This window comes from Emydura macquarii, unplaced genomic scaffold (genome assembly GCF_026122565.2).
Source record: "Emydura macquarii macquarii isolate MOO-44397 ecotype Brisbane River unplaced genomic scaffold, CSIRO-AGI_Emac_v2 contig_3506, whole genome shotgun sequence".
Taxonomy (NCBI): Eukaryota; Metazoa; Chordata; order Testudines; family Chelidae; genus Emydura; species Emydura macquarii.
Genome location: NW_027133643.1, coordinates 3477913 through 3492872, shown reverse-complemented (window position 1 = coordinate 3492872; position 14960 = coordinate 3477913). Strand labels below are relative to the sequence as shown.

The 14960-nt window shown below is 43.8% G+C and overlaps 1 protein-coding gene across 1 annotated transcript in view; it reads left to right on the top strand.

Moving 5' to 3' along the window:
* TTC39A (tetratricopeptide repeat domain 39A) overlaps window positions 1-14960 on the top strand; it is a 78289-nt gene that overhangs the window by 34449 nt on the left and 28880 nt on the right. The window contains exons 4-7 of the mRNA XM_067535602.1: window positions 2309-2385; window positions 6013-6080; window positions 11557-11621; window positions 14021-14120. Of these exons, the coding sequence (XP_067391703.1) occupies window positions 2309-2385; window positions 6013-6080; window positions 11557-11621; window positions 14021-14120 (310 nt within the window). The remainder of the gene's footprint in view (window positions 1-2308; window positions 2386-6012; window positions 6081-11556; window positions 11622-14020; window positions 14121-14960) is intronic.

The following is a 14960-nucleotide window of genomic DNA, read 5'->3' as shown; positions in this document are numbered from 1 at the left end:
AACATAGCAAAAGGGCACCAATATGTTGCCAGTAATGAGTGTCTACTGTATTCAAATCCATATTCATTCATGTGCCTTTCTCTCCATTTATCCACTCATTAGCTATGACAAATGCTGCCTTAGTAATAAATATAAGTACAAACAGCTATTTGTTATGGATTCAAAGCCAAACCAAAATGAACAGCCAAATGTGGCTAATTCTGTTATTGATGAAACACAAAATGTTCCTAAACTAGTTCATGGAGTTTTTGATGAAGCACAAAATGTTTCTAAACTATTTGATGGAGTAAGAATTTTCTATTTTGTCTGTGTTTGAGTTTGTGAGGGTTACTTAGCACTGATATTGACCAGTACACAATATTCTTCAAGCTAGCTGATTTAGTTAATGGTTGAAATGTAGGTCTGTAACTCAAATGCCCCAAGGTCTCTTAGATTTAGATCAGATTGTCAGCCTGATTTTTGGCAGAGATGTGCATGGCAGGAACAAACATTAAGTTTTCCCTTCTTGGGCTTCAACCAGTATAGGTTACTGTGTTTTTGGAAATATATGGAAACTTCCATGTTGTGGGCAGCCTTTTGGACTAGTGAAGAAATCCAGAGGGAGAGACAGTGGGGTCTTGCTGGAAGCGATTGTTAGGCTCATGCTGATAAAATCTCTTGTCACTGACCATTTCCCAGGTATCATCTCATTTCCCTTTTTGGGAGAGATTATTGTGAAGGCTGTAGTAGGCAGTTATGGCAACACCAGACTTCCTTGGACCTTGTCAAACTAGTTTTAGTCCTAACTGTGGGTCTAATTCTGTAAGATCCTCAGTGCTGTCAACTCCTATTGAAATTTGGGCATGCTGGAAAGCCTCTTTGTTAATACAAGTTTTCTTAGGGAATTGAGGCTCTTTATTTTGAGGACAATCTTCTTGGTTGCCCTGGCTTCCATTGAGACAGATTCTGGTATCTTTACTCACCAGGAGTAGCACTTTACTATAAATTATGTCTATGAATCAGATCTCAGTGACATTAGGGCAATAATTTTCTTTTTCTTTCTTTCTTTCTTTCTTTCTTTCTCTCTCTCTCTCTCTCTCTCTCTCTCTCTCTCTCCCTCTCCTCCCCCCCCCGAAGCCTCCTACCCCCAACAATCTATAAAAATTCTATGGGCCCCCTGTGCCACAAGAACAGTTTTTCTGCATATCCAGTAAATTAAAAGCCAGAGCCAGCACTGGAGGGTAGCAAGCAGGGCAATTGTCCAAGGCCCCATGCCACAGGGGGCCCCGTGAAGCTAAGTTGCTTGGACTTTGGCTTCACTCCTGAGCCGCGGGGCTCTGGATTTGGCTTCCTGCTGTGGGTCCCAGTGAATCTAATGCCAGCCCTGCTCTCTGGTTTGTTTTGACGGATCCCCTGAAACCTGCTTGTGGCCCCCCAGGGGGCCCTGGACACCTGGTTGAGAACTGCTGCATTAGGACATGTCTACACTGCGGTTAAACACCCGTGGCTGGCCCATGTTAGCTGACTCATGTCTCCATCTATGAATTGCCATGACAGTTGCACTCCTCTGAGACAGCACAGGTCACAAAGCTCAGAATGAATCGCGTAAGAGCTGGAGAACAGCCTTTTTTCATTGAAGGGCTCCAGCTTCAGAATGCATTTGCAGAGATTAGATTAATTTAGAGTCTGATCACTTTTAGAGAACCACCATAACCAGAACAACACTCACCTGCGCTCCTTTCGTTACACACGGTCAACCAAGCAAAAAGCCCTGATCCTAATGAGAACTTTCCCTGCGTAAGGGATGGGTCCCAGGATGTCCACTGGCAACAGAAAAGTACCGAATCCATTTTACATAGAAGGCAATCAGACACCACAGTGATGGGCAGCAATACAGTATCCCAAAGTAGATGTATCTACTCCATGTGTACTCCCATCTAAGTCAATAGGACCAGTCACAGAATAAGGAGATCTGCAGTGTGAGTCCGAATCTGTCCTGTTTTAGCAGATGTTTAGCAGAAGCTATCACTTGTCATCTAAGTTTGCTTTGAGGTGTGTGACGTGTGAGTGAAAATAATGCGTGGATACACATCATAAGGACACCAGCAGCACAGGAAGCTCAAAATGCTCATTAGCAACATTTTCTACATCTTCTGTTCCATGGCTCTGCATTTCTGGTTCAATGTCCAACATAAAAGTTGAGATAACAGTGGGTCTGTGCAGGCTGGAGGTGTGTTTGTGGCAGTATGGAAAGCCAGCTAAATGGTAAGTTTTTCAATGATTCTCCTCCTTGTACAAAATGGTAAGACTTGTTTTTCTTTCTCATTAGGTTTAGGAAGAAATCGACTATAGCCGATTCCTTTAACAACCTTGTGCATAGACAAAATCTCGAACACTTTACGGAAGGTAAGGTTCCTTCTGGTTCCTACTGTTCATGTAACAGTATTTTTTTTTCTGTGTCTTTCACTGATTGGACCATGCAGAGCTAACTTTACAGATCAGTGGTGATGGTGGGTGGTGTTTGGGATCTTTTCAGACACTTACCACTGGATGCCTGTGGGCTTTGGGGTGGAATTCAAGGTGTTGAGTGTCACCTTTGGGTGAAATTGCCTGTGTGTGTGATATTGCCAAAGTTGAAATCAGCGGAGGCTCTGAAACTGGAACAGCCTTGATTTAACTGAGAGGGACCTGCTGGCGGGGTACTCTACGAGGATCCGTCAAATCTTAGTCTGCTTGTGCCTGTTAACCTTCAGACATGCTGCAAAGCCCATCTTTTCTTCTGGGCACTTGTGCTGAGTGCAGGGTGAGTCTTGGAGAGGGTTTGTGATGGGCTTTTTGCTTGTGCTGCTCTTTTGGCACCAGGAGAGGCCGTTTGCTCCTGTGAATATATTTATTGAAAACGTATAAAATCTGAAATGTGTTAATCCCACTAGGTGCTGGTTCTCTGACATCAGTTACGTTGCACAATGTAATTCCAATTCGATGTAGCCATGTCCAAGTTTTAGCCTTGTTTGCGTCAGTCCGTGTAACTGTGTAATTGAATGTAAATAGTTTTGTAATGCTCCAGTAGACCTCTTCCTTTATTAAAAAACGGTCATTTCCTGGATAATAAAAACTCAATGTGCGCATACACAGTATGCTACAATAACTCATCCAGAGCATGACGAACAATTGGACTCAATGAGAGAGGATCATGTGATTAAAATAGATTAGCGCTATTGCCCAACATCTAGGAGGAAATACTAAATTATGTTTGTCTCATGATTTTCTCTGTCACTTGGATTGTATTTTGTCGTGGAAGCAAGGGGGTGTGTGTATTTCAGTCAGTATTTACCACTTTACCGGGGCCCGGAGGCGCTGGGGGGGCCCAGCCCAGGCTGCACCCCCCATTACCATGAGGAAACATTTTTTCATGGCTCACGAGATTGTATGTATGGGATGAGGGATTGTGGTGTGTGTGTGGGAGGAAGCCCGTCTTACAAGTTTGTACTGGGCCTGAAAAAATTATGCTTGGGCCCTGGTGGTACGCGCATAAATTTAACATTGACCCCTTTTGTTGGAGGCATGTTATGTGCCCCCTCCTGGCCCTGGCCCTGCCAGGAGCTCGCTTTTCCTCCCCACCATCACCGTGGCCCTGGCAGGAGGATCTTGCTCTTTCTTCCCTTTCCCCCTGCCGCCCCGCCACTGCAGCCCCGGGGAGGGAGGAGTTCTGTGCCTCTGATGACTATTGGGGGGCAGGGTGTGCCCCAGCTTGTCCTCCCTTGTGCACGCCCCCTGCCTAAGGGATTGGCTCAAGGGCTTACGGAGGGCACAGCCCCCATGTTCATGGTGGAGCCACAGCCTCTTTTATCTGTGTGACCATCCTCTGGTCAGTTACCGTTGCGCATCATTTACAGCCTCCAGCCTGGGCTGCCAGGGGCACAAAATAAAGCTCTTCCCGCTAGACCTCAGTTAATGACATTCTGCTGATAGATGCAGGGCTCACCTATGTGCTTCGCAATCCAGGACGGAAAATGTTCCCCCCCACCCCCCAAGTGGCTGAGTGGGGGGGAACACACAGAAAAACCCAAACAAAACTGCTGAGTGATGTGGTGCCCTCCCTCCTCCTCCATCTGTTGATTTGGTGTCCCTGGAAGTTGGTGCTCAGGGTGACGGCCCTGGATAGCGGGAAGTGCTTTGCACACCTTTTCCTCAGCTCCTTTCTCTTTGCCCTGTCACATGCCCCACCCCCAAATTAAATGTCTTCCGTGGCCCAGGGCGAGAAGGGCAGAGGATACGATATGTTAGCAGCCTCTGTTTGTCTTTGTTTTGCTGTCCTACGTGTCGTGCTGCTGCAACCTCAGAGGAATAGTATTTAGCAATTAGAGCACTTTGTTTTCAAGCACTGTATTGACGTTAACTATCTCACAACACCTCCTCCCCCCGCCGTGAGGAAAGTGAGGGGTGGTATCCTCATTCTGTAGACGGGGAAGCTGAGGCACAGAAGCTGGCCTGTCGAAGACTAGTTGTCACAGATTCTAGGAAGTGCCCTTCCCTTGGCCACCCACGAGGAGGGCTGTGAGGGGAATCCAAACCTCTGCTGTGCTTGGTCGCTGGGTATTTCAAACACCTGGAAGCTCAGTGGAGTCTAGCCATTGCCCCGATCTCAGGGTTTCTAGGCGTACTCTCAGGGTGGGGTGCTGCTCTTCTACTGGCACCACCTCCCTGAGTGTCGGGTCCAGCTGCTTAGCCCCTCTGTGTTCAGTGTTGCCCTTCAGACTCCCTAAGACATAAACATCTCTCCTCCATCCCCCGAACTACTCCCCAGAGACGTGAAGCTTCTGGTTTACAGTTTAACTCCCTTAGGGGCACGCCATAGTTGTGAAGCACTCAACACACGCTTTGCCCAGTCTAACGTCTTTATGCTCTTTCAACCTGAATCACGTAAAGCACAGACAAGTACAGATGGTACAAAATAATAAACATCTGGAACCACAGTATCCCTCGCTTTCTGTTTCACCCTTCCCTTGTGAGCCATGGAGGAACCTTCTGGGCCTAGGAAGGCAGACGGGGAGAGTGTCCCCTGCCTCATTCAGGCTGTTACCTGGTGAGCGGGTTCTCCCTCATGAACTAGAGAGCACGGCTGTCCACTAAGCAGACTAGCCTCTCTGCCTTTTAAAAACCTCTAATGCCCGTTATCAGTTGACACCCTTGTCAGTTCCCATGACTTTGATGCCAATGATTGGGTACCCTTCGTTGTTGTTCTTTTGCTACCAGCCTTTGGACTTTTCAACCCAATAGGGAGGCAGACAGCATGGGGAAGGCAAAAGGCTGCACGTTCAGAATGGAGTGTGCAGCCTAACGCAGACACACAGGGTTCATCATCTGATACAGAATTCAGACATACAATCTGTTACAGAATTCAAACATATTTCCTATTTGGTACAGCGGGGTCTGAACCAGAATTAAAAATCAGGAGGGCGAAGCAAGTTTGCTTATGCCATCTTGCCAAAATGCATCCTTTTGGCTTGGGGAATAACACTTCTAGGGTGAGAAAATAGATTAGTCTCCATGTCCATTTGGGTCCCAGTTCAGCAAAGCACATGAACACCTGCTTGACCTTCAGTATAGGACCAATCACATCTCTATGCGCATAGCACTTCAGTTTAAATGCTTTGCTGGATAGGGATGGGATTACTTTTGTGCTTAAAATTAAGTACTTGCTTTGTTGAATTGAGCCTTAGTCCTTCCTTCTCTGCTGAGACTGCTACAATTCCTGGCGATAGCCACTGCAGCCTAGACCCCTCTCTGCCACGATCTGGGCTGAGATTCCCCAACTCGTTTCATATAGCCATCGAGCAACTTTGTGTCATTACCACTTGGGTTAGTACAATAACCGAGAAGAAACAAACTCTATGATCAGGTTTTCTCCTTGGGGTTTTCTCACCCTTAGCATTTATTGATTTCTGTTTTTTCTATTTGGGAGTATAATGCTTCTTTAATTAGTCTGTTGTCTGATTGTCTCTTTTCCTTCCCCCTACCCTTTCACACTAGAGGAAATTCATGCAGAAATTTGCTATGCTGAATGCTTGCTTCAGAGAGCGGCGCTCACATTCCTGCAGGTAAAGTACAACCAGTTACGGCTGTTTCATGAAAGCAGGAGGGGACTGGGGGGGAGGAGGGGGGTTGAAAATAAAGTGTATAATGTCCCACATAAAGAATTCATACCCCCATGAAAGTGACTCGGGTCCAATCTACTGGATCAAGTCTCTGGAATTAGGAATTAAGTGCCTAAATACCTTTGAGGGTTTGGGCCGCTTTCTTGGTCTAGGAGTGCAGTCTGTGTGGGAGGTAATACCTGGCAGCTCTCTCTAGCACCCCCTCTGCATGTCTTAGGAGTGATGTTGATGTACTCAGAAGGGAGTCCTCCTAACATTCCTTGGCTGGGTGGAAAGTCAGTTCAGTAAGTGTGGCATGTGTGAAAGAGGGTGGGATAGCAGGGAAGAAACACAAAGGTCATTGGTGCTATAGCATGCAAGCAAGCTTGTTCCTCTGCTTCCTCCAAAGCATGAGTAATCAGAGTAATTAATCTTCTTTAACAAGATTATTCCTTGTTGTCGAAGGGCTGTTAACCTCCCCTGGAGGTTCCGTTGATTGTTGATTGTTGTTACTAGACAATGCTGATTTGTGTTCCAGGAGAGGAAGCATTCCCTCACTTTCTTTGTGTGCCTTCTGCTTAGAGTATAAAAACTTGTCTTGCCCTGTGAGATAACATTTGTGGCTATCACCTGAACTTGTGTCTGTGGTTAAAGCAGGTGAATGAGAGTTGGAGTTCTTAATTTCTATTCCTGACTCAGTTGCTATTCATGGTGCAGTGGACAAGTCACTCTCTGCCTCCCCATCTGTGAAGAGCAGATAATCAAATTTACCAACTTTCGATAGTGTTTTGAGATCTGTGGCTGAAAGACACTACGTAATGCAAATTGCTGGTAGTGTTCTTAGTATCTTCGGAAAGGAACCTTTACAGCAGCTCTGTTGGTCTTAAACTCCTCATTCCCCTGGTATATTTATTTTTAAAACCATTCATGCATCCATAAGAAACTTAGGAGAAAGGGCATAACTTCTTCTGCCTCCTACACATAAAGATTGGCCTGTTTGCATACTCTCTCTTCTCACTAGGTCCCTGTACAGCTTTGCTTAGCTGGGATGCACAAGACATCATTCATTTGCTGTTTTATCGTTTTCATTTTTTATGGAAGCAAGAACTAGTTTTAAAACTGAAATGAAGGTGCTTTACCTCTTATACTTACTAGCAGCTTCTAAAGTGGTTACTTTTGATGCTTAAGGAAGATGACCAAAGCACTGTTTTTTAAAAAAAAAAAAAAAAAGGCCCCTTTGCCCTAGCTCATAGCATTTGTTCCTTTCTATGATAGAATAGTTTGTCTGTTGGATTCAGCTGAAATACATACAGCATGGGTACAACTCAGGAACTGCTTTCTCAGATCAGCCCCAGGGTTTTTCCCTAGGAGGTTGATATTCAGGCATCTCTTATTGCATTGGTTCTTTCCATTCTTAGCAAATGTGATCTTTCTGAATTTCTGGGCTGAAACTGAAGTAAACGTCCTGTGTCTAAAACATTCTCCCAATCCCAACACAGAGAGCAGCCTTTGCGGGAACCTTCTATCATACCAGGAACGACACTCTTGTTTAGACTGCACAGCTTCTCTCTCATCCATCGCTAATGGATAATGCTCCTTCGTGTGGCATTTGGAGTCAGTCCAGTGTTGTTGATGGAGGCTCTAGGATTAAGCCCTGCCCTTCAGCTCAGGCCACCAGATAGTCTGCCTCCAGCAGCAGAACAATTTGGCAGTTCAGTTTCTTCCAACCATTTCGTTTTCTAACTTTAATTTCTATTCATTTTTGTGCAGCACTGACTTCAATTCAGCATCGAGCGCCTCTCTCCCTCTGCTGAGGTGAGCAGTCTCTGGAGTGTTGATGCTCTAACCCTCTAGTTTCTCTGGTACAGAACCTCTGAAATGAGCTCCTTCTGCCCTTCACTGCAGCAGCAGAGCAGCCCTGCTAACACAGTCAAGTGTGTGAGCTATTACAGGCAGCTTCTCAGGAGCTGCAGAGGGCATGGTATACTCCGCCGACCCTCGTGCTGCCAGAACATGGGCTTTGAGTTGGAGAGACCTGTAGGGTCTTGATCCCTTCCTACTCCCCTGTGGGAGGCTCCATACCGATTCCTGGACAACATGCCAATGTTGAGAGGAATAATATGCCAGCTGCTGGAAAGTATTCATACCCACCAGTTGTTCACAATCAAGAACTTTTTGACCTAGTGCACAGAATTGCTCACCCTCGAGTCAAAACGGCTAGGCTCTGGCCATCATTTTTCTACTACGATAAAGATTTGCAAAGATCCAAAACATCATTGTATCAGTCACTTCCTGGCTGTTGTCATCTCTAGCCAATTATCTCTTGCAGCTAGGATTGCTGGCGCCATGTATTGGTTTCATCTCTGAGTGAGATTTTTCAAAATGCATCCTCCAGCTATTCATTTGAGGAAGTGGAACTATTTACTGGGTATAATGCAAAATTAGATGTCCTTCTCAGATCACATTCGAAAGTCTATTTGTGGGGTAAGTACAAATAACATGTTCAAGCAAGCCTCGCAGGGTGGAGTGCATACCTGTATGACAAATTGTCAAACACTCAGAATCCACATTCATTTAATTCATTTTGACAGCTCTGTCAGTGGCATGTCTGAATGAAAACGTATACACACGACTACCTAATTCACACCAGTGGCCCATATAGTCCAATATCTCATCTATGACTGTGGCCAGAACCAGCTGCTTCAAAAAAAGGTGCAAGAAACCACATTGTGAACAATTATGATGTTCATAGGGGAAGTTTCCTGCTACCTCCCATTTAGATGTTTGCTTATGGTTGAAACATCAGTATTTATATCCCTTCCAAAAATAAGGAGTTACCAGAGGTCAAAGCTTCTCTGTGGCAATGGAAATAATGTCCTGGGCAGAGAAGACTACTAACTTTCAAAACAGGTCGCATAAAGGATACAGAAAAGAAAAGGGTCTCCCCATAGTCCTCCAATGACCCAAAAGGCACTCGGAACTTGATAGACAGCCCAGGAACCTCCATTGCACCTGCAGAAAACACCTGGCCTCTTTAAGCAGGGACTCCTTCATCCAGACCTGAACCACCTACAGTTACAGCCTGGGCATTGGAAGAGAAAGTGTAATTCAGCAAGGATTTTCCATTCGTCTCATTGATAAATTTTGGTATCCAGGCAGAACTCAACCAGGAAATTTCACTCATTGATCCGGTCACATGACATTTCTGGGGTGAGGGGAAACAAAACTCATTGGGAAATGGACTGTCCTTTTTCTGTACAGTGCTCAGCACAGTGGGGTCCAGGCCTAGATGTTGCCATAATACAAATAATAATAATCATCATCATAGAACTTTAGGGCTGGCAGGGACCTTGAAAGGCCATCAAGTCCAGCCCTGGGGCTGAGGCAGGACCAAGTAACACTAGACAATCCCTGACAGGTGTTTGTCCAACCTGTACTTAAAAACCTCCAGTGATGGGGATTCTACAATCTCCCTTAACTATTCCTGTAGTCCTACTTTCATTGGACATGGAGAACAATAGATCACCGTCATCTTTATAACAGCCCTTAACATATCTGAAGACTGTTACCAGGTCCCCACTCAGTCTTTTGTTCTCCAGACTAAACATGCCCAGTTTTTTTAACCTTTCCTCATAGGTCAGGTTTTCTGAACCTTGTATCATTGTTCCTTGACTCTCTCCAATTTGTCCACACCTTTCTTAAAGTGTGGCATGCAGAATTAGACATACGACTCCATCTGAGGCCTCAACTGTGATGAGTAAAGCAGGACAGAAACACAAAATTGTGTTGATATTGGCCACACTAGTTTCTCCAGGATGGTTGATTGGAGTCTCACACAATCAAGCACCATAGAAAAGTGGGCACCAGCCCTGGCAACATTCTTTAGAAAGGCACATCGGACTCCTCATCTGAGCAGCAGACGTCAAGATTAATCAGGATGACAGATTAGACAAGCCTGTGTCCGGCCTTTCCTGTAGCCATTGCCTCTGCAAGAAACAGGTTTTGGAATTAGTTCCTCTCACTATACAAGAACCACACTGCTATTGTCATGAAAAAGTGTTCTTCTTATAGGTCCAGAAACCTTTCTGTTCAATGTAAATTCTTCTTTCCATGATTCCTGGAAAATAGTTCTCCCATCATTTTATTCCAATCCTAAGAAATCTTTTGGAAGGTTGTGGCATAAATGGGCATTCACAGCATTCTAAAGATATATCTCAAGCATATTGAGGAGAAACACACCCTTTGTCTCATTCCCTCCAAAATGTCAGGACCTTCAGAACTCAAAGTGGCTGCAGGAAAGATATTAAAATCCTGCAGCAGTTGGCCGTGATTCACTGCTCATTACTTTCCATTGGTGATGAATGAGGAGAGAGGCTGTGCAGAAGAGAGAGAAATTTCTTGCTTGATCATTTTTTTCCTGTTACCAGCTTGTCCCCTCATTCAGACCATCCTTGTAGTCTGGTAAAAGACTGGCATCCTGTTTGTAACAAATTGAGGGTTTTTTTCTCTAAAGGGAGATTTAAATACGAGTTTAATTCATATATTATATCAAAGCTGTGGTTCCTGGAGTGTTTCTGCAGCTTTACGAAGCACTCTTCTGCTGGCCTTTGTTGAAGGGCAGGGTTTAGTCCTGGAGCCCGCAGCAACATTGGCCTGCCTCCAAATCCCACAGATTGGGGATGGGGGGAGTGGCATTACCAATTAGTGATGAATGAAGAGAGAAGCTGCTAACAGAAAATTATCAAGTAAGAAATTTCTCATCTGTTGAGTCATAATTCTTAAGTCAAAGGCCCGTAGGCATTTTATCTTACAGATTCTCTGTTCCTTATGTTTTGTAATGCAATATCTGAGTATTTGTTGCATTGCCTTTTATGGCTGTGCTGTACACTTAACGTTAACACATTACTATTCAGTAGCGAAAAGAGAGCACATCCAACATACTTTATTTCTCATGACACAAAATTGCATCCTCCAGGTCTGGTGCCAGGGAGTCAACTGTTTATAGCTAGTGCTAAGCCAGAGGAGGTCTGAATCTTAACCATGCTGAAGGACAAATGATGCAAAGATCTTTACACTCTTTTAAAACAGCCACAGCTGTCTGTACTATAGGTGTCACTTTTTGATAACAGCAACAGGACACAGTATGGCTCTGTTCCTGTCATCATTAATATGGACTAAAGATCCAGGGGTCAGAGTTAAAGCAACTCACCACAGAAAGCATCAAAATAAAAAAATAAAACTCTGATATTTTAGAAGAGTAAAAACAGCAACAAAAAAGTTTGAATTAGAAGAAAAATCCTAAGTCTTAGCCATTTACTGCTCTATAGAGACTCATACTGTCTGATTCATCTTTAATTATTTTACTCCCAGTCATGTATTAATCTTCAGAAAGCAAATGCATTTTAAATTGGTCAGTGCTAATATGTTTCCCTTCCAACAGGATGAGAACATGGTTAGCTTCATCAAAGGTGGCATCAAAGTCAGAAACAGTTATCAGACATATAGGTAAGTAGGCCTGAATTATCCTATAGTGACCAGACATACTCCTGCAGTAAAAAGACTCTGGTACGGGGGTCTCAAAGAGTTAGTATTGTTATAATTTAATTACTGAGGCACATTGTGTAAGCTGTAATAACCATCTCCACATCTAGGGGCATGAGCAATTTTCACCCCATGCAGATCAGGATATATGGTCCCCAACAATTCACCCCTAGAGAACATGGATTTAATACTGATTGGTGGTTAGGATGCAAGTGAGCCACGTCCATGGGCAGGGCCCAAGCATAATTTTTTCGGGCCCAGTACAAACTTGTAACACGGGCCTTCTCCCACACACATAGCCATGGGGGTTGCAGCCTGGGCCAGGCCCCGGTAAAGTGTACCCTTTCCCCCCTCCCCCCCCCATGTGGGGGCCCTGTCCAAAGGCAGATGCTGTTTGTGTCCATCCTCCTCCCTCCGTCCTAAAGTTAAACAAACAAAGACATCTTGAGTGCCTTTCAATTTGCCAAATGACTTGTATCCTCTGTACTGTTACATGCACACTCTGCCTTATGTTTTCCACCTGAATAACTTTTTTTAAATTAAGGAAAAAAACAACCAGGCAAGTAGGAACAAAAGTAAAGTCACCCTTACAGAGCTCAGTGTGTGTTGCATCACCCTGCCTCTCAGTAGAGCAGACGGCACTCATAGAAATGTTAAAGGTACATGGAATTCTTCTTTCTAAAGCACTCATGACAGTAGAGTGCAAGTTCATAGATCCATCATTCAAAAGACGACCAAGCTGGTATCTCTCTTCACCTTTGCAAATACAGGAGATGTTCTCCTTAGTTCGTGTACACATAAATCCCAATATATTTCCTGTTGTTTGCATGGTAAAGAATTTGCCCTTCACATGTTCAGTCATTGCATGTTTGCTTAGATGCCTGGTTTGATAAAGTTTTGCATATGGGAAAAGAAGCTGTCCCCTACTATACCTAATGAATAGAAAAAGAAATGAGACCTTTTACCACCATCCTATGGTTAACAATAGCTTCTGGCCCTGAGTGTTAACTATCTAGACATGTGCTGAGGCATCTGGACTCTATGGTAATGGGCACATTATAGATTCAGATGGGCGGTTGTAGCTGTCATCTAAGAGGTCCCTTGGTATTCATTTCATTATAGACTGATCTTTAATTTTGCTTTAGTTTCACACATGTATTATCAAAGTACTTGAGCTTCAGATACAGTAGTAGCTGCAAAGATTTCTAGCCTCCCTATGCTGCTGCTGAAATTAAAAACGAAAGTCATTATCATGTGCATGCTGTAACCCGGAGTACCTGAAATCCGGTTGTGCAGGTGCAGAAAACACTTCTCAGATTTAAATTGTCTTGTTTATTAATATAATTCTAAACCAGTATTGTGGACAATAGGTGACCCCTTGTGTGTACCATGGATAGGCCTTCTTGGGTCCACCCCTTATCTCATTCTCTGTGTATCTGAGTCGAGGTTTCTGTGGTTTCCGTGAACCAACCACAATGTTGTCACCCTTTGTCATGCAGAGGCAAGATTTCTCCCTAAACAACTTTGTACTAAAATTAGAATTCCACTGGGAGTATCCTGCAGATCAGGACCTGTAAACCATGATATGCCAGACCCAGGCCTGTGGCTGCCCGTATGTATTCAATGATTAAACAAAGAAAATAACCTTTTGTCACCAGTAACCCATGGAATAAGCTTGAAATAGTCATGGCTGAAACATATACTCAGAGTAGAGTGAGTGGTAAGTACTGAGGCAAGATAACAGCCAACCCATCCAGATGATGTAAATAATTAAAAGGACACCATCAACTTGAAATCTAGTCAAGTTTAGAAAAATGAGTTAAAAGTAATTGCTGCTTCTTTCACTGAGTGCTTCTGCCAAGTTTTGTGATCTTACGTTTTCCTATTTTTAAAGGAATGTTTTTCTCGTGTGTGAATACTCCCAAAAGAGGAAAAGGCTGCCCCTACAGGGGAAATCTCACTGTATACAAAATGCTGTCAAATGCAGAAACTGAAAATAGAGAAGTTTTTTCTCTAATCTCTCTCTCTTACAGTAAACACAGGTAGTGCTCACAACTGGCAGATAAAAACTTTTCAGGCAGAAGTATGATTTTAAGTTGACCGAGCCCATTTAACAAGAATTCATCTCCAGAATCTCTTATACCTGAATTGCTGCTGTTAAATGAAAACTGCCTGTTGAATTTATCCACTGAAATGTGGTAGGCATTTACACTTTACTACATTCATCGGTCTAGATTAGCTGAGACTTCAGTCATTTTGAAATATAACAGTTATCATAACTTTGGTCAGCTTTCTTACTGAATTGTGCTAGATATTTATCCAGTTATCCATGTATTCTGTAATGTTGTCTTCTGTATTGTCAGGGAGCTGGAGAGCCTCATACAGTCTCCAAACTATGTTAAAGGAAAGAACCATCTCCATTTTGAGGGAGGTGTAAAGCTTGGAGTTGGAGCTTTCAACCTGGTATGTAAAAAGTCTTCACTAAGGTTCAGACATGCTTAACTTAAACACTTGTGTTCTACTGAGCTTAATGGAACTACTCACATGTTTGAAGTTAGAAGTGTGCAAGTATTTGCCGGATCCGACCCTCTGCAGGGTTTACAGCATCTGCAGAGATTAATGTGATTAAGAAACATCAAGGGTAAACATACTACACATAAAAGAAATGCAGAGGAATCATTATGGCCATGATCCTGCAGTTCATTGTGTTTAAGCACTCCTCTGCATTTGCATGGAGCCCCGCTCACTTCAGGAAGTCTCTGCATGACTGCAAGCGTCTGCCCATACAACATTCATTGTAGGATTTGGGCCTGTGTTAGCCCCGTGGTCAGGACAAAGTAGCATGCTAGGTCATTTGAGTAACCTGAGCTGTGATCAGTAGTTGGACTGTGGCAAGAGCTGATCACAGCTCAGTTTTCCCCTGAGAGTTCCCTGCATGTTTTACAATATCTAAAGCTGTGTCTTGGTCTGTCTGAGGCCCCTCTGTGATTGAAATGAAGTACAGTGCCTTTGATATGGAATCCTGCAGGCAAAGGCATCATCCCCGGTCGCTACCACTTCTCTCAGACAGGGATGGTAAACCAGTTTGAATAAAGTAAAAACTAACCAGAACTTAATCTGAACAATTTTCAAAGTTTGTAAGCTTAAACTGACTTTTTTTGGGGGGGGAGCGAGAGGACAGTGTTTGTTTGATTATTTTTGTGCACTTTTCTACATCCTGGTTTCACCCCCACATCAGAAGTGAAAGTACCATTATGCTGTGAAAGAGAATGTTTTTACTGGTGGTATTTTTAAAATAAACAA